This window comes from Thunnus albacares, chromosome 5, assembly GCF_914725855.1.
Source record: "Thunnus albacares chromosome 5, fThuAlb1.1, whole genome shotgun sequence".
NCBI classification, from domain to species: Eukaryota; Metazoa; Chordata; class Actinopteri; order Scombriformes; family Scombridae; genus Thunnus; species Thunnus albacares.
The window spans coordinates 15,913,904-15,937,506 of NC_058110.1; the positions used below are offsets into that span (position 1 = coordinate 15,913,904).

The 23,603-nt window shown below is 44.0% G+C and overlaps 1 protein-coding gene across 8 annotated transcripts in view; it reads right to left on the minus strand.

The window, feature by feature from the left end:
• Positions 1 to 10,372: 10,372 nt before the first annotated feature.
• Positions 10,373 to 23,603, minus strand: part of rerea (arginine-glutamic acid dipeptide (RE) repeats a) — a 132,591-nt gene continuing 119,360 nt past the window's right edge. For 6 of the 8 annotated variants that reach the window (XM_044351886.1, XM_044351882.1, XM_044351884.1 and 3 more), the window contains 11 exons: positions 19,272 to 19,434; positions 19,064 to 19,156; positions 18,301 to 18,500; positions 17,865 to 18,026; positions 17,659 to 17,772; positions 16,179 to 17,557; positions 15,273 to 15,495; positions 14,451 to 15,171; positions 12,960 to 13,133; positions 12,669 to 12,849; positions 10,373 to 12,565 (listed from right to left, as the gene is read on the minus strand). In XM_044351886.1, the coding sequence (XP_044207821.1) occupies positions 12,532 to 12,565; positions 12,669 to 12,849; positions 12,960 to 13,133; positions 14,451 to 15,171; positions 15,273 to 15,495; positions 16,179 to 17,557; positions 17,659 to 17,772; positions 17,865 to 18,026; positions 18,301 to 18,500; positions 19,064 to 19,156; positions 19,272 to 19,434 (3,444 nt within the window). In that variant the 3' untranslated portion in view covers positions 10,373 to 12,531. The remainder of the gene's footprint in view (positions 12,566 to 12,668; positions 12,850 to 12,959; positions 13,134 to 14,450; positions 15,172 to 15,272; positions 15,496 to 16,178; positions 17,558 to 17,658; positions 17,773 to 17,864; positions 18,027 to 18,300; positions 18,501 to 19,063; positions 19,157 to 19,271; positions 19,435 to 23,603) is intronic. The other 2 variants (XM_044351887.1, XM_044351889.1) reach the window with 1 other exon arrangement.

Genomic DNA, 23,603 nt, shown 5'->3' on the forward strand with positions numbered 1-23,603 from the left:
GTCTGATGACTGTCTGTGTTAACTGGCTTGCTCATGAAATGCTTTAGCTAGCCTGTCATTAGCAGTGGTGGCAAAGAGTGGGCAGGCTTTTTTTGTAAGTTAAATAACCCGCCTTACTGCAAAGGGAGCGTTGGATATGTATTACAGCAAGTAATGTATGTGTGGTGTGAATACAGCAGCGTCAGCATATCTCCAGTTGCTGCGGTCTATAAATGTCAATTTCAAAACCAGGAAGTTCACGAGACTGTCAGATATGTCTATGTGTTCTGCTCATAAAAACTGGGTCACTAACCAGCTTTTTTATCAGGTTTAACTGACTTTAATTCTCTGGGCTACGTCCGCTCCGGTAGCAGGAAGCTGAACAAAGTCAATAAACCTGATAGAAATTGTTTGTGACCCATGTTTGACCATGCTGTGAGCTTCCTGTTTCTGAAAATGAGATGTATCCTGGTTTTAAAACTGGAATAGATGAGTAATCTGATGGACAATATTAATGTTCTTTTAGGGCAAACAAATTATTTTTAGTTTCTCTTCTCAACCTGACTTGTGTGTGATTTTAGAGGAAAATTTGTTGTAACACATTTATATGTCTGTATGCAAGGGGTCAGTTTTTTTAATATCTAAAATAATTGTAGCAAAAGTCCCACGTTTTTTGTTGAAACTGAAAAATACCCTTAACAATGATCAATTATTGTATTGTGGCTTAACATTTTGATTTGATTTTCACCCTCATTTCTCTCTAAAACCCCAAATCCACTGAAAAGTACATAAGGCGTGACTTTTTTGCCATGAGTAGTCATGGATAATGTTGAGTTGTGGTGACACAGCGGTAACTCAGAGACATGCACTAATACTAGATGCAATAAATGAGAAAGACAGTGCTCTGTTAACTTGCAGCTCAGATTACTTGGTGTTAAGCTAATGGAGAAAAAAGGATAAAATGCCTGAAAACACATGAAAAATAAGAGCAAACTGAATTCAACAAGTGCTGGATTGTGCAGCTACATGCAACAATTTTTTGTAATGATGTTCATAATGTCAAACAGACTCCTGAATTGTAACATTAGTCCCGTTTTAGTGCAAGTTGGTTTGGAATTTATTATAAAGTTTCTGGTTTAAATAGTAATAGCATTTGTTTGTAAATGCTAGGCTAAAACAAATCTGTTTTTGAGTTACAAAGCTTTATGAAACACACATGACTACACATTAAAGGGTTAGGGGTTGGCCACACTGCAGTATGCAGACTGTTTCTTAAATTCATTCTGGGTTTCTTTCCTCTTTAAGCAGAGGAGAAGTAAATCAGACGACAGCCTGAAGCCTTATTTTCATCTGAAAAATAAATTTGAAGGAGTGTGCTGCCAAAAGAACCAATATCCCTCCACTGTCCCAATATTTTGAGATGACAGCAAAGGACATTTTTGTAGACTGTAGCTCCAGCAACCTCCTTACTTTTGCAGCTTTCCACTGGGTGAACGGTGAATTGAAATGCTTCCCTGTGAAGGAGCTGAAATGTCAGGTCTATGCGACTCTGACAGTGCACAGACGCTGTAATAAGAAACATGTTTGGGGACAGTTGGAAGGGCAGTACCCAGGGCTCAGTGTGCTGCAGCAGCTCAAGAGTCCCACTGAACTTTAAGTCTCTGCCAGCTGCATGTTTTATGACAACACATTAAAGAGGAGCCTGGAAGTCTAGCGTGTGAGCCTTGCATTGTCTATCCTCTGCCAGTGAGGAACCGAACCTGGCACGCTTTATTGAACAAAGAGTTCCTAGGACTCTGGCTACAGGCTGTTCCCTTGAAATTTAACTCAAGACAATAGAAACAGAAGGGAGAGGGAGTGTGGGAGAAGGAGAGTGTGTGAGGTTTGCAGTAGGCGTCAGCAAGAGGCCTCTTGAGGGCGCGCGTGTGTGTGTGTGTGTGTGTGTTGGGAGTGGATGAGGAATGCACGGGCCGGGCCAGTGGCCGCACTGGGCTGATCCATTGGTGCAGACAAGGGGGAATCCAGATCGGCTATGACAGGAATGTGAGAGCAGGATATCATTAGAAGCATTAGAGCTGCAGCCCAGGCCCCAAACACACAGCAGGCAGCAATGCAAACAGATACACGGAGACAAACTGATACAGACACACACAGGGAAAGTCATTATAACACACATGCAGGGACTGAACATTACAGTGGGTCAAAATGGCCGCCGACTCTTGGATATAAGACATGAAATACATCACGCTGTGGAAAACAGGGCTGCTGTATGCTCCCCTCTCAAAAATCTTTTTATTGCTGTCCAACCAAGATGTAATGTAGGGTGCCATTATGATGATAGTTTCTTGAAAACACACTGAGAAACTACAAGTTCACACTCAACTCCCAAACAAACTGGCAGTGGTGGAGGAAGTATTCAGATCTTTTACTGAAGTACAAAGTAGCAATATCACAAAGATACTCAAGTCAGGCATTAAATGTTTTACTAGTAAATATACTAGCAGCAAGTAAAAATTATCAAACGTAAAAGCAACTATCATTTCAGTCTTATATGTTAACCCATATTATATTTGAGTACATAGGACATGATTTTATGATGTGCCTGTAGAAGGCCCTCCACACTAAACTAATGAAACTTGCTGTTGTGTACAAACAGTGATAGGGACTGAGTCGGTCTGTCATTGTGGTTTTCAAGTAGGCATCTTCCATCTTAAACATTTTGTCAATATCCCTCCACCAGTGAATGTTATTTGGGACACATCATCAGTTGTGTACCTCAGCATCATCAGGTGTTTTGGCCTTTTTCTCACAATACACCCTGGCTACAGCATTCTGCAGTCCCTAGTGCTCCTTGATAGTCTGGCACAGGGCTTGGCCACAGATTCCAGCTCCTCCAGCAGCTTAGTAGTGGATATAACTACAAAGCCCCGACAACCGACCTCCACTGCACAGATAAATTGCTCTCCAGCCTTGCTGTTCTGCATCAGCTGCCATCTCAGAATACCACAGCCTCTTACTCTCATTTGCTTCATCAACAGCATCCTTCCAGGATACTGTCAGTTCTACAAAGTAGACAATGAGCAGAAAGTTGGACCAGAGTACCAAGTCTGGTCTCAAGGTGGTAGTGGCTATTTCTGACAGGACTATAAGAAGTTGGCCTATATCAGCCAACATTTCGCAGTCCTGGGCTGCTTCCAGTGTCCGATCCTGGTTGGTGGAGGGAGCCTTCACTTTTCCCGTTCCCTTTCTCGGACAAATTATGTTTTCAGAACTGCTGCCAGGCTCTTCAGCACTTGGTTGTGTCTCCAAATGTACCTGCCTTGGGAGAGGCTCACTTTGCACCCAGTGAGGTAGCTGGAGCTGAACACAGGGGACATGACGAATCTTCACCCTGCACTGGTTGAGATTCTTAGGTGAAGGAAGGACGTCATATGTTGCTCTAAGCAGGAAGCTGATTCTGCTCACCTCCATCTCCCACAAGTCCTTCCAGCTGAGCCTCCTTTTCTCAACATACTCACATCTCATCCACTGTCTCTGCTTGGCTTGTGAGACATCTTGCTGCCTCCTCCTGATGGCGGACTTCCAACACTACCAACGTCCGCTATTCATACAAGGTTGCCTTGTTCCACAAAGGTCTGCCCTGACAGAAACCCAAGCCTCCTGTTCCCTGATGAACATGACCCACAGTGTCACCATGCTGGAGGGCTGACTTTGCCTGTTGCACTGCCTCCTTTAGTTTCCATCTCTGTCCTGTTGCCTGGGATCGTCCAACATCTGTTATGGCTGTGTCCGGAGACTCTGAGAGGGTCATCTCCAGCCCTGTCTTGGTGCATTTAACTCCTCCGCAAAACCTGAGAGAGGCAGCTCGAGTACTCCTTGTCCATACAGGCCTTTGTCACTCAGGCACCTTGGAACTCCTAACCATTTCCTCATGTAGGAGCTGTTTATTCTCTCCATCTTCTCAACTCTTGTGAGGGGGATGTCATATATAGTTAGTGGCCACATCAAGTAGGGTAGCAGGCCAATCTGCAGACACCACAGCTTCAGCTTGCCAGGGAGCATGGACTGATTGATATTTTTCAAGGCCCTGACATCCTGCTTCAATTCCTGGACCTCTTAACAGTCCTTGAGACTTGTGTCATACCACCTTCGAAGGCTTTTGAGAGGTTTGCCATAGTGAAAGCTAGGCATCCATGGTGCATCCTGCTATAATGCCTATCTCAAGGCGCTGCCACATGGTGTTAAAATCTGATGTGGTGAAGCAGAATTGCAGGTCTTGAAAGTCAGCCTTGATCAAGTTTGTGATGGGACTCTGAAAAAGTTGAAGGCAGCCCAGAGGAGGCTATGAGGAACTGAGACGAATGCACTGGCAAGATTGAGGAAAATGACATGGAGGTCTCTCTTCTCTCTTTTGGCCAACTGGATTTGGTGCCAGATCATGATGGTGTGCTCCAGACATCCTCAGAACCCAGGAATACCAGCTTTTTGAACCATTGTGTCCACATGTCTGTTTCTCTCCAGATAGCTGGTCAACCTTCGGGCTATGATGCTGAAGAAAATCTTTCCTTCAACATTGAAGAGGCTGATAGGCCGGAATTAGCTGATACTGGAGGACTCCTCCTCTTTTGGAACCAATACTCCTCCTGCTCTGCGCCAAGCTTTAGGTATGACTTGGTCTCCCATGCCACTATCATTAACTTCCACAGAAAGCATCCAACATCAGGTGCATTCTGGGCTCATATCCATCTAGTGCTCCGGCTGCTCAATGGGTGGAATATCAGGTGGAATCACTATCTGTTCATGCCTCTTTGGTTTGGAGTGTGTTTTTTCCAGCTCCTTAAGGGCCTGCTTTGAAGTTTTCAGAGTCCCTTCCTTCTTCTTGGTGAAAAGAGATTTCACAAATTTGAAGGGGTCCTTAAAGAAATGTGTTCTTGCCTGTTCTGTCCTTTTCCGAGCCTTCCGTAGGTTCTCTGCTCACCTCAAAGATGTCGACTGGCTTTTGATGTTCTCCTGGATTTCCTCCTTCTGATGTTCCAAAGCCTTCCTCCGCTGTCGTATCAGACGTTCTATCTCCAGCTGCCTTCTGGACTTGCTCTCTGTTGTTGGTGCCTTCTGCTCGCTCTCTCTTACTCCATATTTTCCTGCTCTGTGGTCATAGAGGATGTCCCCCATCTTCTCAAGCTTTCACTCAACTGCGCCCCACATCCTTTTGAGGGTACTGCTCAAGTCTGTATTGATGGCGTCCCACTCTGCCTTTTCTGAAGCTCCAGGACATTTCACCTTTGGCTTGCTTTTGAAGGTTTTCTTCTCCCTTGCAGGTTTTCTTGGCTGTATGGACTCTATACCCTCCTCAGCTACTACCTCCGTGATTGAGTTTACTGTCTCAGATACAAGGGGGCTGATATTCTGCGAACTTTGGTTTGGCTCCAGTTGCTGGACTTCACTCAACTGACTTGATTGACTTCTTAAAAAGTAATGATCAATGTGAGGCCCCTGTTCTCGTTCCCTCAAGCACCTTTTCTTTCCTTGGTGTATTTCCAGGCCCTTTGCAGATGTTATTTTCCTTCAGCCACAGGAACATACCTGGAGCTTCTTGTCAGATTCTCTTGTGCTAGTTGCTTGAGAAGTGCTTGCCTCCAGTGATCCTTTGATTCTGTTCGTAGCTATTAGTGGGTGTCTCCAAAAAAACACATCATATTGGATCCTGCCTACATGGCTAGCTAAGCCATGCCAGCGCAAAGTGGGGTCTATCCCCTCCAGTCAGCTGTCTCTCCCTGCCGTCAGAAGGTCTTTCCCTTGTTGTCAGCTATCCTGTTCATAGCAGTCACCAGATACATCCAGATAGAATCATTTGAATACATAGGACGTGATGTTATGTAATGCTTGTGCCTGTAGAAGGCCCTCTGCACTAAACTAATGAAACTTGTTGTGTACAAATGGTGATAGGGACTGAGTCAGTCTGTCATTGGGGTTTTCAAGTAGGCATCTTCCATCATAAACATTTTGTCGATTTGCCCCCCACCAGCGGATGTTATTTGGGAGACATCATTAGTTGTGTACCTCAGCATCATCGGGTGTTTTGGCCTTTTACTCACATTGCACCCTCTGCTGGGGCATGCCCACCGCAGACTGATCAGACCCAGGTGTGTGTCGCAATCCTCTTGGGGCTCAGCTGGGGTCTTTCCTCCTCAGCCATATCCACTGGCTACAGCGTTATGCAGTCCCTGATGTTTCCTTGATAGTTGGATGCAGGGCTTGGCCCTGGATTCCCAGTTCCTCCAGCAGCCTAGTAGTGGATATTGCCACAAAGCCCTGACAACCAACCTCCACTGGACGGACAATTGCTCTGCAGCCTTGCTGTTCTGCATCAGTTGCCATCTCAGCATACCGCAGCCTCTTCCTCTTATTTGCTTCATCAACAGCGTCCTTCTAGGGTACTGTTAGTTCTACAAAGTAGACAGTGTGCATAGACTTGGACCAGAGTACCAGGTCTGGTCTCAAGGCGGTAATATAATAATATAATGTTGTAGTTGGTCTAAGTGGACATAAAAATGCATTATATGCTTGTTATATGAGGATTGTATGTTTTGGCTAACATAACTACAGTAAAGCTACAAAAGTACCATATTTCACTGTGAAAGTATAAAGCAGTGGTGGAAGAAATATTCAGATCATTTAGTACTCAAGTAATAGCTGCAATACCACTCTTTAAAAATACTGCAATACAAGTACAAGTTCTGCATTCAAAATTTTACTTCAGTAAAAGTATAGAAGTATTAACAACAAAATGTACTTCAAGTATCAAAAGTAAAAGTACTTGTTATGCAGAATGGTCAGTGTTACATTATTATATTGTTGGATTATGTGGTAGTCGGTCACGGTGGAACCAGTTTGAACAGTTTTAATTAACTGTAGGGAAGTTTAATCTGAAACAATGCATCATATTTTATAAACTGATCACATGTTGTGTATGTAAAATCTTCATCTGAAAAGTGACTAGTAACTATAGATGATAAATAAATGTAGTGGAGTGAAAAAGGTACAATATTTCCCTTTGAAATGTAGCAGAGTAGAATGAGACTAATTCGTGTATGAGAAACAAATCGACAGGAACAGAAAAGTTGTTTCTTGCAGAGTCTTGAGTAAATGAATCTTCTCATATGGTATGAAAAATCTAAAAGTATGCCAAAAGAGATCCCCAGACCATGCATGACTTCCTGCCAGATCCCTCCATCTCTTTCCCCAGCATCTTCTCCTGTTTCCTTTTGTTCTTAAAATCACTTCTGAACTTCCAAACCACAGACTTGAGTAACACTCTTCTCACTGCACAGACTTGAAGGAGAAACCTCAGTTTCAGATAAAGCCATGAGCTGTGTTTGGTGAGAGAGAAGTGATTACAGGAACTGCAGGAGGAGGATGGTGACACTGGACACACTCTGGAGTCAATTATCTGGAGATCTGAAGGATGTTTTGTCTTTCATGAAGCAGCAGGTTTATTTCGAAGACTGCTTTGCAACAGATGCAGTGTTTTCTGTCGGGATTTTACTCTGACTTTACAGGGAAAGTGCTCGATAGCAGACTGGAACATGACAATCTAAGTATTTTACCATCTAGCAGCCTCTAAAAGTTTAACCCTCCCAGGTGTAGTTATCATTCCAGTGTTTTGCAGGAAAACCTTGCTTTAACCTTTCCTTGGAAAATGAAGGTTGTTTTATTGATATACATATTCAAATTGCTGAAATGCAGGGACTAACCTTGTTTTAAATAAAATGCATGTTTGCATATTTGCATTTTAGATGTGTTTAATTACCTGTATTTGCATGCATCAAATTCCTACAGCTGTGCTCAATTTATTGAGTGGAGTTTTTACATAAACACATGTTCCTTGTTCTGTAAATGACCGATCCAGATCTGAACGAGACTCTGCTTAAAAGGATGAAATCCAAAAAAATATTATCAAGAGAAAACATAGAGCCAGTGATTTTATTTCTACACCAAACACCTGCTCGGGAGAGTACCAGACATATGAAATATCTAGTAGGATGAATTAGTGTAATGTGGGACACTGCCAAATGTGGGACACTAAACTCAAATGCATCTTTCTCTTTTTCTACCAAATGTTAATGATTAGGACCGCTGTTAAATTAAACCTGGAGTGTAATTGAAATCACATGACTTCACACATGTGATGCCATATATTGGGGCAATGCAATCTTCCAAAGGTAGTACTTGCTGTGAAGTCCAGTTAAAGGTCAGTGACAAAGGACTTTGAGTAATTTAATATTAAGGATTTAAATCTGTCATGAATGAAGCAATGTTGTTATCAGATTGTGTTTATGACTTATTCATGCCTAAAAATATGCTACAATATGGTGACAACATGCTTTATATTTTTTATTTTAGTCAAATTTTCTTTGTCCCACTTTAGAAAATGTGATTTGAAATTTGGGACAGCTGGTTTTACTAATGTGGGACAGTCATATATGTAAAAGTGGTTGTTAAAGTGGTGAAATATGCATTTTAGTACATTAAATGTGTAATATCAACAGTTATTCAGGGGCCTTAAGTCTTGTAATGCTTAAGTAATTTTAACTTATAGGCAGGTTGCAAATTCTATTATTACTAATATTAATACATACTATAATACATTACTATACTATCTGTAACTACAAAAACATTATTACTGAAATGACCAAACATGGACATGCACTTTGACCTTGAGTGTTACTGACCAGAAAAGTTTTTATTGCGTGAATTAAGGTGATTTAGACCTTTCAGCCTCCCATTGAGTGTCCCAGATTTCAGCCTGAGCTGTCCCACATTAGGAAAGGCATATAATCAGGGACTATTTGGCACAAGGAACACTTTTATATTTGCCATTTCTTCTCCGAGTGTGATATTTGCATTCTCTTCTCTGATATGATTAGAAAACACCTTGGGGGATTTCAGAAAGGTATTGGGTTTCGATATAATGTATTGGCTTCATATCATAATATATTGCTGAAGTGCCAATTGCAGAAATTGTCCCACATTACTCTAATTCACCCTATCATGTCTCTTGTATGTCTAATCCAGACAGTGGATGAGGAAGACTACAACAGCAGATTCGCTCCCTGTGTCAACACAGCTCATTTCTAGATAAACAGGGGCCTGCTCAGCTACATTGCAGCCACAGAGCTGAAGACCCGCTGAAAGAACACAGCTACCTTCCGCCTGAACGCACTAATAGCATGTAGGCTCCTCTCTGCCACTGAGCATCAAACTCTGCAGCAGGCAGGCCCAGTGGAGCGAAAGGAAAGACAGGAGGATGAGGAAGATGAGGAGGCTCTATGTCCGAGACCTGCTGCAACAGACACAATAACACAGCGAGTACAGCACAAATCATATTGCTATTCAGACAGAAAGAGCAGATTTTCTGAGAGTACGTATCCCCGTGTGCCTGCCGGAGGGGTACATACAGTATTATGAGAAGAATTTGAGTTGACACAAGTCACAGTCGCTCCATCGCCGGTGTGGAGGAGGAAGGGGAGGAGGAGGGGAGATGAATTATTCAACCAGCCACCGCTGCTCGGCTCTGACATCTTGTTGTGTCTTATGTGGAGGTGATATGAGGCAAGCCAGCAACAACAAGCAGCACCTCCTCACAAGGCGGCCGTCACATGACAGCCCCAGGATAGAGCATCCAAGGAACCTCGATTTTCCCGAGGACAGGGCATCATTTCAGAGAGCAGCAGTAGAATAATAGCTCCCTCTCAAAATGACAGCCATCGCTGCGGCAAACCATCACAGATTGCTGGTCTACCACTCCCCACACACAGGATGAAATGACAGCCCTGCCCCGCTGATAGCGAGGCATCTCAGCCTGAGTAGGTGTTCCTTCTGGCTTAGCCCGGCTTTGATGTTATTATACCATAGCAGAGCAATATTCAGCTCTGAGATTCACTACCTGCTGCTGGTGTGATCTCTTAAAGCTCAGTATTTGTGAAGCTGAGAAAATGGAAGGCTGGAAAAAATAAGAAAAAGGAATGTTTGATCTATTCTGCAACACATTTCTCCCGTCAAGCAAAAATTCAATTATTCAAGAGCAAATGTAGGACATGAGTATTATCAAAACAGAGCCAGAGACGGTCCCTCTTCTTCTCAGCTGGAGAATTACATTTCACTAATGTAAAGAAACAGAGGGAATTAAGAGTGTTTTCTGCCGTCTTTCTCTGCTGTTTCGAGCAGTGAGTAATCAAAATTGTTTACCCTTAAAATAGGATTATTGTCTCGCGGCTGCTGGGATTTTGCAGCCTGTTCTACCTCGGCGTACAAATAACTGTTTACCAAGAAGGAAATATAATGCATTGATGTATCAGAAGGCATGAAAAAAAAAAAAGATCCAAGTCATGTCTTGTGGTGTAACTTAGTCGTTTATTTTAATTCCACAAATTTTTCAAAAAAATTACAAAATACTCAAATGGAGAGAACACAGGACTCACAATTTTTCTTATTATTTCTACTTTTTGTTTACATTGTGTCATCCCATGGCGACTACTCATATATACAATAAGCTTCAAGATACCAGTATATATATAAATCTTAGCAGTCAGAATTTACATTCTGCTATTGCCGCTTTGAAACAAGAAGCTAAACCATTGACAACACTTAACATCAAAGGTTTTGGAGACACAAAAAGAGGGAGTAAAAGGCAAGGGAATCGTCAGGAAACGAGGCAAAGGATGATGAGGAGTATGTCAGAAGAGAAACAGGAATCGGTGAAGATGGCAAGACAGAGTGACAGGTTCTTGTCAGGGCTTGAAAGACTTTTTGGATTTTTAAAAAGGGGGCATGAGTTTGATGACGTTTGCAAGCATTAAAATGTAAATTATAGTGCTCTGAGGGACGATATGGTCACTTTTAAATGCAAGTACAGTTTCTTCATTTGGTTGAAAGAAAAGAAAAATAATAGCCACAGTTTTCTAAATGTCCATGATGGTCAAACAGTCTTAGTGCATGGAACAAATGCAGAACTTGTGTCATGGCTACAGCAAAAAAAAAAACAAACAAACAAACTTGGGCTCATGTGCACTGGTAAGACAGGTCAACAATACTTGTAACAGTCAGTGGCACACACAGACACACCACTCCTGAGGCCCAGGAGGACGCGTGTATCCTTAAGGAACCGAGGCATACGCAAAATTGTGAGGAAAACACATAAACATCCACACGCAATCATGGACCCTCCACCTCCTGGTCGTCACGTGTCGGCAGGCCCCCTCTAGTGTCACAGTGAACATTATTACAGCCTAGTTGGAGGATGACTCAGTCGGATATGAGCCCTGCGACAAACACGGATGACTGGACCAGGTGAAGAAAGGGGACACCTCAAATCATCTGACACCGACTCACAACCTTTCACACATTAAAACAATCCTAAAGTCCTGTTAGGTTTCAGTTACGGTGAACAATGTTAAAATTTAGGTCCCAATAATGAGCGTTTAAAAGAACCCGAAGCAAAGATTTTACTCAGTTCAGCCAAATATGCTTCAGGTGTCAATTTTTTAAAAAATCAGAATAAAAACCATTCCCTTTAAAAAACAAAAAAAAGTAATAAAGTGTTTGTTACTGCATTTTGTCAACTTAAATACTGATTTTAAGTAAAAGGATAAAACCAATCAATTGGAGCTCAAGGACTCTCTTTCAGTGCAAACTTTTTCTTTTTCTTTTTAATCCATGGCTTCAGTGTGCACTCAACAAAAGCCTCAGTGACTACTGTGTCGCCTCTTCAACATTAACTCAACATGTTGAGTTTACACATTCTGACAACCTGATGCGTGTCAATGGTGTGTGATGAATGGATGTGGGTGTGACAGGTTTATGGTTTACATAGTGTATGTGGGACTAAATCTAACACAGTGATGTCAGAGGAACGTCACAACTGAACCGCAACTCTCTCAGAAACTGCTCATATAATGCCATGGTGCTCCCCTCTGAAACAAGGGATAATGCTTCAAAAACAATTGGAGGTTGAAACGACTTGGTTTGGAGTCCACACCTAGTAATAATAATAATTATAATAATAATTATATGTTTATATATACTATTTACAGACTCAAAAACGCCATGCTGTAGCTTTTCTTAAAATTATGAAAAACCTCCAACAATGTATTAAAATAAATGTTGAATTTAAGATAGCACTTGTTATTTTTCCATAAATGGCCTGACCGGTCTTGTCTTTTTTTTTGTTGTTGTTGATAAGCACAGTGTCTTGTTCTAGCACCTACAAAAAAACGTCAGGGAAGCTTGTCATGCAGGAGTCTTGAGGACGTTGTCACTACTGGCTATATACCAAAGAAAGTCAATGTCTTGAAAAATAATAATAATAATAAAAAAAAGTCCTTGACAGGAAAAAAAACCCCAATATTGAAGAATTCTTCTCAGACGATCCACTTGGCCTTTTCCGTTCTTCAAAACTGAATGTGTTCAGAGGACCCAGGAGAGCCTCTGCAAGATCGCTCTGTAACAACTTCCCATGTCCTGCACCTGTTAGTCACTGCCTCCCTTGGCTGGTTACAGCTGCTTGTCACTCTCTTTCTTCAGCCGGCTGAAACACAAACAACATCATATATTAATATTTGGCAAATCCAAGACAGATGCACTGTGTATCTAATTGATTTCCTTAGTCTACTTTCTGTTGCTTGTCTGACCTATAGTAGTCCTCCTGGCCAGGCAGTGGTCCTCCGTGCACGTGATGGTGCCCGTGGAGCCACTGCTGCTCCATGGCCAGCCTCTGGAGCTCAGCTGACTGGGCATGCATGGCCTGCAGCTGGTGGGCTGCGGACATGGGCGGTGGCAGGCCTCCTGGTAGGTCCCGAGGGTATGGAGTACCTGGATGGGGCACAAACCAAAGATTTGATCAGGCACTCTGGTAGAGCTCAGATTGATAGATTGGATGTGATATTACTCTTAATGAGAGTTGACATTGGCCGAGAGCCTACCGAAGACTGGGTGGCGCAGCATCTCGTGTTCATGCGGTGGCTGGCCAAGGAGAGGGTTGGGGATGGCGCCGGGCGGGTAGGGGAAGCGGGCCAGGTGAGGTCCAGCTGCCAGGGGATCTACTGCCAGTGGATGGGCCCCAGACCCTGGAGGACACACAAGACATTCACCACCACCTTCTGGGCGTCAGAGTCTTAGGTTCAGGGTACACTCATTTCAAGATTGTGTATCACAGAAAGTGCATGCTACAGGCATTAGTGGTACATGGTTCAATACAACATCTCAAGGTTGACTAAAAGAGTGCAGGGACTACTTTACTGCATTTATCCTCAGTGCAGCATCTGCTAGCTCTATCACAAACTTAATGAGGATAAAACATGCTTTTATCCAAGCTCATATTTCAGTGCTGTAGACTACTGCAGAAAGTGTAGGATACGAGGTAGAGTTTCAGTCTACGTATGGTAAATAATTTTAATCTAGAAAAGATGGAAGTCATGAATTCAAAGTCTCTTTTGCTCACTCTTCACAAATTATTTGACTGTAATACTTGTTCATGAATGTCTACTTTCCATTCTACTATCCCTGCTTTTCAGCTACATATAACAGCAGGTTTGAAAACTACATCCTGTAAGTGCAGATACATTGTTTCTGATAGGCAACATTATTTCAACTACCTTCTATTAAAAATGTGGCCCTTGTATTAGTTTTAGTTGTATCCAAAGTCTTTAATAGGGTAAATCACAATATTGTTATTAGAAACATTTTAGATCTGGACTTCAGGATGTTCTTATCACTTGCTATCAGTTAAAATTAACAGATCAATTTGTATCCAAAAATTGCTGCATCTTGAATAGGTAACAATTAATCTGGGGAGTGCCCCAGGGTTCTAATCTTGGTCCTCTCCTGTTTTTTAAAAATATTTTAATGATTAAAGCCATGATTTAAATTAAAATCTTCTGTGCTGATGACAGATCTCCCTTTCCATCTCATAATGTATAATTATATAACATTTCACAATAACACCAATAAAACACAATAAAACACTCAGAAATTGAATGAAATCAAATTAAGCTAAAATATGCATGCATCTATTTACACATTTTATAAGAATATTTACGTACAAAACATCAATGTACAATTATAAACATGCAGAATATGTCTGTAAAAGTCTATGTAAAATATGTAAGTATTGATAAATTTGAGTTAGATTCATCCTTTTTCCCATTTATAAATTAAAAATTAAATAATCACAATATATCAATTATTAGAAATATAGAAAAACTACTCTCATAAAATGAGACACTGGTACATTTTGGTTCATTTCACTGTGTTTGTCAAATTATGAATTATTAACAGCATTAAGTTTCCACAAAATTGATATAATTTAATTATGCCAATGCAGCCATTCAAATGTACCATAATGTAAAAGTTTATCATGTGTAATGTGTAACAGTGGTGACAGTAGTGTGAATACAAGCAGGGCTTTCTTTTACCTTGGTGAAGAGGATCTTGCTGGTGGAGGTGGAGATGGGAGTGAATATGTGAGTGCTGGTGGTGGTGCGGCGTAACATTGAACATCTGTAGACGGGCGATGGGGTCATTGGCTACTGTGGCCATCCTCTCAGCATGGAGTCTCTCTGCAGCCAACCGCTCTGGGTAGCTCATTTCTGGCCTCAGCTGGGGCCCAGCAAGTGCCAGCCGCTCGCGCTCTAATGGGTTCAGGCCTGGATGGAAGGAGGCAAAAGGGTGAGGGCCGGCCATGGGGGGCAACGTGATGGCCCCATGCCGGGCAAAGTGCTCCATGGGGTTTGTGGAAGGGTGGAGTGTGTCCATCTCTGGAGGCTTAACCTCAAAACCGGGTTTCATTCTTTCTCTCAGCTCCCTCTCACGAATCTCCCTCTCACGCATCTCCCGCTCTCGCAGCTCGCGCTCCCGTATTGCCGGGTCAGCATTGTACAGGCCGGGCATATGATAGGCCAGCAGCGGGTCTGCAGGATTGAGGGACACAAAGAAGGGGTGGTTTCGATTGGTGGGGGACATGACATGGGGCCGGGCGTACTCGCTGAGGGTGCGCAGGGCAGGGGTGTCGGGCCCGATGTATGGAGGCACAGCTGCAATCGTGGTGGGAGGGCCGTCAAAGGGTGGACGCATGTGAGCGGGACCGGCCATCTGAGGTTCGCCCATTCTGCTCTCGTGAGAGGAACTGGAGGCTTTCTGGGGGGGGGGGGGGAGAAATACCACATTTAGTACGATTTAAAAGAAAACATTTATTAACTGCAAAACAAAAGGGAGGCAAAAGAAGACAAAACACTCACCGCAGCTCGCTCTGCTTCCTTTTCTCGTTCCCGCTCTCGTTCTCGCTCTTTTTCCCTCTCCCTCTCTCTCTCCTTCTCTTCCCTCACTTTCTGTTCTGCTTCTCTCTTGGCTTTCTCCACAGCTTCTTCTCGTTTCTTGGCCAGCTTAGACGAAGCCAGAGGCGTGAAGTAGAAATCTGTCCTAGCACATGAGTTGTAACCCCGGTCCAGGTGCTTGTAGAACCTGTGGTCACGGTAGAGAAGAAAAACCATAACACATTTAGTTAACATATTCCACATTTACACAGAAAAGCTGAATGTTTAATTCATTAATGAACACTTGTTACAGACAGTATGGAATAGAGCCATGATATTCCTTCTTGATATTTCATGTTGAATGGCAAGATAATGTCCCATTAGATGAAAGATGGCTTGTATTAGCTTACACTACTCTATTATTCAAAAGGAAACAAACTCCCTTGGCACTAATTTTTGCTGCTGTGCGTATGAGTATGTATTAAAATCCTCATTGCTATTCATTGGCAGTCTGAGAGCCACTTAAGCACAAGGCAACTACACATACTCATATTCAGATGCCTCAGTTCACTCGCATCTCACTGTAATTAATCTCCCTGCTCTCCATCCACGATAATTCCTAGCCATCAGCCAGTCAGAGCTCAAGGCTAATTGTGGCCTTGGATGCCAGTTTTGCTGAGGACATTTGATTTGTTGCGTACATGAAAGCCTTAAAACCTGAAAGCAGAGACTCTTTGTTGTTGAATGTGTTTGAGAGCTGATCAGCATCCCAACACAAGACAGTAAGCAGCTCAATATACTACTGATAACAGCTTGTGCAGGTCTATGCTTATATATGATTTTGTCTTTTACAGATAGTTTTTGGGTAGAAATCATTGTTAGTAGACATACCGTGCTGACTGGCTGGCATGGCTGGGCGTGTTGACGACAGTAGGCTCGGGGGAGGGACTTCTCTGTGGAGGTGGGGGGCTCTCTGGCTCTTCTGTCTCGTCCAGAGGCTCCTCTTTGATGTGGACAGGCGGGAGCACCGGGCCCGGGCCGGCACACGTGACTGAGGCAGGGAGTGGCATGGAGATGGAGGAGGATGGAGCGGAGGAAGATGGAGGCTGTAAGCCTGGCATAGAGTTTGATGAAGATGGGGGAGGGCCAGTTGGAGGTAGAACTGTGTTGAAAGGATGAGATGAGAAAGGTGGCTGTGGTGGCCCGTTGGGGTGTGATGCTGCTGCCGAGGGTGGCAGAGGTGGAGCTGGAGGAGGCTGGTGGCTGGCTGATGTTGGGAGGCTTTGGGACTGGGTGAGAACTGGAGGCTGGGCTGGGGGAGGCTGAAGCTGCTGCCCTTGAGGCATGAGCTGGAGGGGAGGTGGGTGCGCTGATGGAGGATGGTGGTTTGATAAAGAGCTGAGGGGCTTGAGGGCAGGAGGTGGAGGCAGGTTTGAAGGCATCTGAGGGAATGGAGGTGCTGACACGTGGGGTGGGTGTTTGTGGGACTGTGGGTTCGGTATCTGAGGGATAGGTGTGGTTGGTGGGGGCTTGATGTGAGGCATGGACATCGGGGCTGGGGGCAGGGGCTGCTCTCTGGGAGGCTGGCCTCCACTCTGAGAAGATGACTGAGACTGAGAAGGAGGCGTATGTGGCCTCTGCTGTGATTGGCCAGAGATTGGCGGTGGCGGGACCTGAGACTGACCCACAGGGAAGCCCTGAGGGGGCATGGAGTGAGGATGAGGCATGTGTGAGGGGCCCGGCTGCAGTGGATGTGGCATGGGAGGCATGGGCCCGTGATGTGAGCTGGGTAATGACTGAGGTGGGACTGGAGGACCAGGAGGTGGTGCCTGAGTCAGAGGTGAATGAGGAGAGGGAAGCCTTTGAGGGTGGAGGGCTGCTCCTGACTGGATAAGAGCCATCGGGCTTGCCTGGGGCAGAGGCTGGGGAGGTAGAGAGGTGGAGGCCGCTGTGGGGGAGACCTGTGGGGGCAGTGAGGGGGCTGAGGTTGTAGGCGGAGGAGGTGCTGAGGAGGCGGCTGAGGTGCCTGGCTGACACTGGATGACTGGAGGGTGCTGGCTCTGCAGCAGCTGCTGCTGCTGGGCAGAGGAGTCTGAGTCGCTCTCATTGTCACGGGGGCTGGGGATGCTTGGGGAGGAGCTCCGGTTGTCCTGGTCAATGTCTTTAGGATCGCTACTGAGCTCCTCGTTGATGCTGCGCCCATCAGAGCTCTCGCCCTCTCCCTCCCCTTCGCCCTCGCATTCTGAGGGCGAGTCTGGCCGACTCAGCTCCTGAGGGACAGAAAAGAGAGAAGCATGAGCATGATAAACACCAAGTCTATGCATTCCATTGTAACACATACGGATAAGCAAAACAAAGACCACAGACTCACTTGTGTCTTGGACTTTTTGGCGCTGGCCCTCTCGGGCTCTTCTGTGTCTGAAGCTCCTTTCTCTCGCTGCCGTTTGGCACTCTTCATAGGTGAAGGAGCCTCCTCTTTAATCTTCTGTAGAGCCAAAGTAGCAGACCCATTAGTTTACATTTCACAGAGATACGTGTGTAGAAAAACAACTTTCAAGAAGTTAAAGCTGTATTTACCTTGCTGGGCTTCTTCATGGAGTCCGTCTTGCTGTCAGTGCTGTCAGTACTTGCCGCACTGGGTGAGGTACGTCCGCTGGAGCGCAAATCCTCGTTGGTAGGCGAGGCTCGGCCATCGGGACTGGCTGTCTGCTTCTTACGACCACTACGTAGCGTCGACATCTGTTAACAGCAAACGTCAATATGAATCACGACCAATATCAGGGCTTCATATTATTGGGATAGAGGAAATTCTGAATCTAACTTCTTCAAATACTTTTATAATACGAAATGTATAAAACAATGCATGTGAAAGCTGGCACTGTGCTACTTGTCTAGAGATGATAAGCTTATCGCATTTGTAGTCTGGCTCTGCATTGCTCCAGGGATATCTCTGAGGCTATGGTTCCTGAAGGTGAAAATAGAGGGATAGATAGGGAGACGAGTGTGTACACACCGAGCCTCGGTTCCGTCGGGTCCTCATGCTATGCTTCCCGCTGAGTCCATCCTCTTCCTCTTTGACAGGTTTGAACATAAATGGCGGTGGGTCCACAGGCTTCTCAATGGGGGGCAGCTCACCGTACTTCTTGAAGTGAATGCGGCAGTCTGTGCACAGCAAGATGTTCTCGCGGCCCCCGTGGTGCCAGTCCTTGGAGGCTGAGGAAAGCCATTTACAGTTGTGAAATAACACACTTTCACAGGTAGTATGAAGTACAAACACAGAAATGATATCACAACTACAGCAATACTGCAGAATATCGAAAACGTCCTTAACTAACTTTGTAGGTCAATATCTAATGGGGATAAATGTTATTCTTTCATGCAGGAGCTGAATCAAAGATAGCATGTCACTCTGTCCTCCTCTACATTCTGTATTAAATTCTCAGTAATGCAGTAATAAGGTCTGTATGGGTTAACACTAAAAGCCAAAGTTATTAGCCACCCTTGTTGTGATGGTGGTAATGTAAGTGTGATCAGATGGTAGGCTGGCACTGGGAGCCAGCTGGGGGGGAAAGAGGGGAAGGATAATGAGGTGGAGAGAGTGAACGAGCTGTGGGCTCATGTCTGATTTGATCAAATTAGTCCTGACATCCTCTGATGCCCATCTGTCACACAACGCTGTGTTGTGCGGGCTCACACTGATCCCAATCAGGACAGGAATAGCCAAGCAAGTCCATATGACGAGAATGAGTGTCTGTATATGAAACACAGCATCTTACTGGTAGTGAAACAGTGGCGGCAAGCGTAGCCCTTCAACTCCTGTTCGCTGTCTTCACTGTCAAAGTCATCTTCACTGGCTGAGCTGAGGTCCACTGGAAGAGAGGAAGAAAAAAAAAAAAAACACTTCACATCATCGCTCTAACACCAGAATATATCAGGTTCCCTCTTTCCTCTCTGACTGCCTTTGAAGGGGTCAAATATACGTACAGAACTCGCTGGAGGGGGGACGTGAGGGAGTGTTGACAGGAGTCGAAGCAGTTCGTGTCTTGATGCGGCGGAAGACGGGTTGGCGGCGGTGTCTGCGGTGGGCTCGACAACTGGCTGCCTCGGGGGTCTTCTTCCAATAGTAGTAGAAGGTAATTAACTCTCCCTGAAAGGAAACACAAAATGAATGCTGTTAAAACAAGCAAATATATCAAAAGAATACAAACAATCCATTTGCAATGAGGAGGCGGCGTCATTATCGACTGCAGAGAGGTGACTGAATTAAAAGGAATTAAGGTTTATTTGCAAAAGTTATTGAAAAATTAGGAAAATGGTCAGAGTGAAATATCTGCAGTTAGGCTGAATAAAATACATTAGCAGTGAGCACAGTATTTCACAGTGAAAGGCCATGGAGTGGGTCACTCCATGCCAGGATTTGTAGCTGGCTGGGCATGTTTGTGCTGCGGCCCTGTCTGTCCCAGGATTAGGCGAGGAGGCTGACTGAATGCAGGGATATTAGGATCAGTGCATTGGTGGCTGCCTGGGTGGCAGGAGCTTGAATGGGAACAAAAGAACATGTCAGGCAGAGCTTTGGCGCTACAAATAGGGAGTGAAATGGCTCCTCGCCCCTTCACTGGAAGAGTCAATTGAACTTTAATCAAACATTCGGAGGGGCGTGCTTGCCAGCGACGAGGCGGATAAATCCAGTGTACAAAAGGCCGCCAGGAAATCAATACCCAACTGAAACATTAACACATGCAATCATGGATCAGAAAGCACTTTGCTGAGGCAGCCTGTGCATATTAACTGCAGCTTTCCGGCCACACTCATAATACACAAGCCTTGAAAATTGGCGACAGGAGTCAGGGACAATTATGTAGTTTCCTGTGGAGCTTTGCCTTTTCTCCCTCGCCATGAACACTCACTTGTTAGTGGTCCTCCACCAGCTCTATAAGAAATTCATGAAGGTGTGGTGTGATTGTTGGGTGAGCAGTAAGTCACCTGTAATCTTTAAAGCCCAGAGGGCACCCATCTACTGTCTAAGGTCTGTTAAACTGCTGTTCAACAAAGCTCCCAGAGTTTAATGGCTATTGATTGTTTTCTTTCTCCACTTCAGCTGAGAAACTTGACAATTAGTCAGCGCATTGCTCTCTAAAATGCATTAACAGCTTTTCAGCAACAGCTTAGCATTTTTTTAATCAAAACGTACCAAAACAAACAATGGCAGGAAGTGATTTGATGAAAATAGCGGACATTTTTAAACGGCTATAAAAAGCTTCTCACTCAACTCTATTTCAGCCTCAAGAGAAAAATAACATCTTAGCAAAGCTGGCCATTTCAAAGTATAATAGACTGGTATTAATCAAAACATAAAGGTAACTGCAGCTTTAATTTCTTATTTCTTATCTTATGAAATGCAAGACTACTTGAGGCTAGTTGATTTCTTGTTGTTTGCTGTGAGAAAACGCAGGTCAGGGATAGGGCAGCGGTTGCTCCTTATCGCTTCAAGAAGTTGTGAGAGTATTTGGCATAAAATAACTTTCTCAATCGCTGCTTTGATTGGCAGAAAACGCTCGACTCAGTGGGCTTAGGCTAGTTTAATAAGATCTCCCTTCATGTGGCTCTTAGGGGAAATTCATGTCTACCAATGCCTGTAGGACTCCATCTTATCAGGCAAAGCAGTGCTGGGAACACTTACTGAGAGTGTCTGAGCTCAATGAAACCTTCTCACATTTCAGGGTAAATTAAGGTGCTGTGCTGTGTTATGGCAAAGCCATTGCTGCAGCGTAAAACTGTCCCAAGCTCCAGAGCTTGGGCTAACTTTTTCAGACCTCAATAGTTTTGCAGATGAGCACATCTGGAGTAGTGGAATGGATTCCACGTGCTGGAGCTCAGCAAGGACAAATCAGTAAGACTCTTTAAAATACAAAAAACAGTTGGGCAAAGAAGGAAAGATTTCACTTTTACTTATGGACCATTTACAATCCTTTAAATAACCCTGAAAACCTTTTTTCTGTCTCTGCTCATGACAAGAACAGAGCAGCCAATGATTTTTATATCATCATATCAGTTAAAAGCTCTGGCATGTTGCCATGTGTTTGTATGTCTACTTCAGGTAACTGAACTTTCTAGTCTTTTCCTGTGCGCCTCCCTCTTCAGTCTGGCCAGCCAGTTGGGAAGGCGAGGGCGCAGGTGCTGACTGAGGGAAGGCAGGCGTCCTGATGTGAAATCTAATTGAAATGTGCAGATCAAAAGTGTCGAGTGGTGCCGAGCGCTGGCTTTGCTCTGTGCTTAATGACTGTTCTCAGCAGTGCCTCTCTGCCTCCTCGCTGCAGGCTGACAACTACACGGCTTCAACAACAGCTTGGCAGACACAGGGAAAGGTCACCCTGCCTCTCCATCACTTACACTGTGTCAAGTACCATTGCATTAGGCAGGGGCTAATGAAAACATTAACTTGGGCTTTTGAACGGGAATTAACAGGTGCACTGATGAGCTGGTGCAGCTGCAACAAAAGAAGAGCAAATTTAGAGTAAATTTATTAAGTTGAGAAGTTATTTCTGATAAAGACTACAAGAAAAAAAAGTGCTATGAGCCTCCATGAAAAATAAATACTGTAAAACACAAAATCCTTTTTGTAATGTTTGGTAAAGATTATGCCTTTACAAACACCATTTTTGAATAGTCATGTTGACAAAAGGAAAGATAGATGTCTGTAAGACTTTCAAAGAGGAGAAGAGTTATATATGATGTCTGTGAGAGCAGTGAAGTCGTAGATGAACATGGCATTCCTGTGGTTGAGAGGCGCTTCGTGCTCTGAATTAGCATCAAAGGGAGACTGACAGATTACCTTTCCTGACCCGCCTGCACGTCAAATTTGGTTCCTCTGAAGCCGCATACGTCCGATCTCTCGCACTGACTGTGTACTTTTCTCTATCAAAGTCACTTTGTCATGCTGCCATATACCCACGGCATCGCTTCAACTTCCATTACCTTCTGTTTCTTCTCCACGACTGGATGTTTAGCCAGAAAAATTTGCGTGCACTCATTGAGGCTTCTGAGTAAAGTTGCCATTTCTTCATAAAATGAAGACGCCAGCATTACGGAAATAATTTGCAAAAAACCTGCATCTAAGACAGTTCGCTGGGATATGGGTACTTAAAAAAATGGAAATACTTGAAATAGAATTCTAGATTGGCCCTGGCCTCCGCACCATAATTTTCCCCAGTCCACTAAATCACTGCAGAGCGGTACAGAGTGTGCTGCCGCTCCGCAGAACATGAGATAGTGACAACATAAGCTCGGTATTATGAGGCCTTTTAGAATGCTTCCATCTGCAGGAGCTTTCTGGCCGGTGGATTATCCGACAAGGAAAGGGCTTACCCTCCTATCACGACACTAGGGACTTCCATTTCAGTTATTGCCACTTAAAATGGTCTTCTACATACAAATATATGTGTGAAATGGATGTGGAGCTCAAGATTATGTACAACAACGTTTCCTTTACATTGAACCATGGCTAAGAAGTGAAATTACACTTCTGTGGTGATGCATTTTTGACAGTAAATATATTGTAATTGACATGACTAAGTAAAATAATTTGTATTAAGTTAAGTATTTGGGGTATTTATATCAATTCATTCAAATAACATTTTATTTGCAATTTTATCTTGGTGTTCTTTGAGGTCAAGTACAGTTAACACATTTCCTAAAACTTTGTTTTAAAGTATAAGACAACAAGTGCTAAAAGTGCACGGTCAATCTCTGAATACTAGAAAATAAAGTATTTAATTTCCACAACATAATTTCTGATTTGGTCATGGTGTTAAATAGTTTAATTCCATCTCATGTTCCTGTTTGCAAGTATTAGATTCGATGAGGTTTACCATGAAGCCACAGTACACTACAGTATAACTGCCGTCTGAGAGTGCAGGTTGAGGCTGAGTGGGAGTACAGGATCCTCCACTGGGCTCGGTGGTCCTGTGTGCGCGGGCAGGGCTGAGGGCGAGGGCTAAACTCATGTATTTACACCCTCATCCCCTCTCAGGCCCAGGCCTGAACAGATGGTTTCTGTTTTTCCTGGCAGATTTGTGACAGAGCCACAAAAGGCCCCTGCTTTGACATGAAGCCAAACGGTTAAGGCCGTTACTGGCAAGAGCAGGGGAAGGAGGAGAGAACAGGGGAGAGCTGAGGAGGGGGAGGGCCAAGTGTGGAGGAGAGCTGAGAGGGAGGAATAAAGAGCCAGCAGAGGATAACAATGGACAATCAGTGTTGAATCCAACCACAGCCCTTCCTAAAAAAAAAAAAAAAAAAAAAAAAAAAATCTCTTGGTAA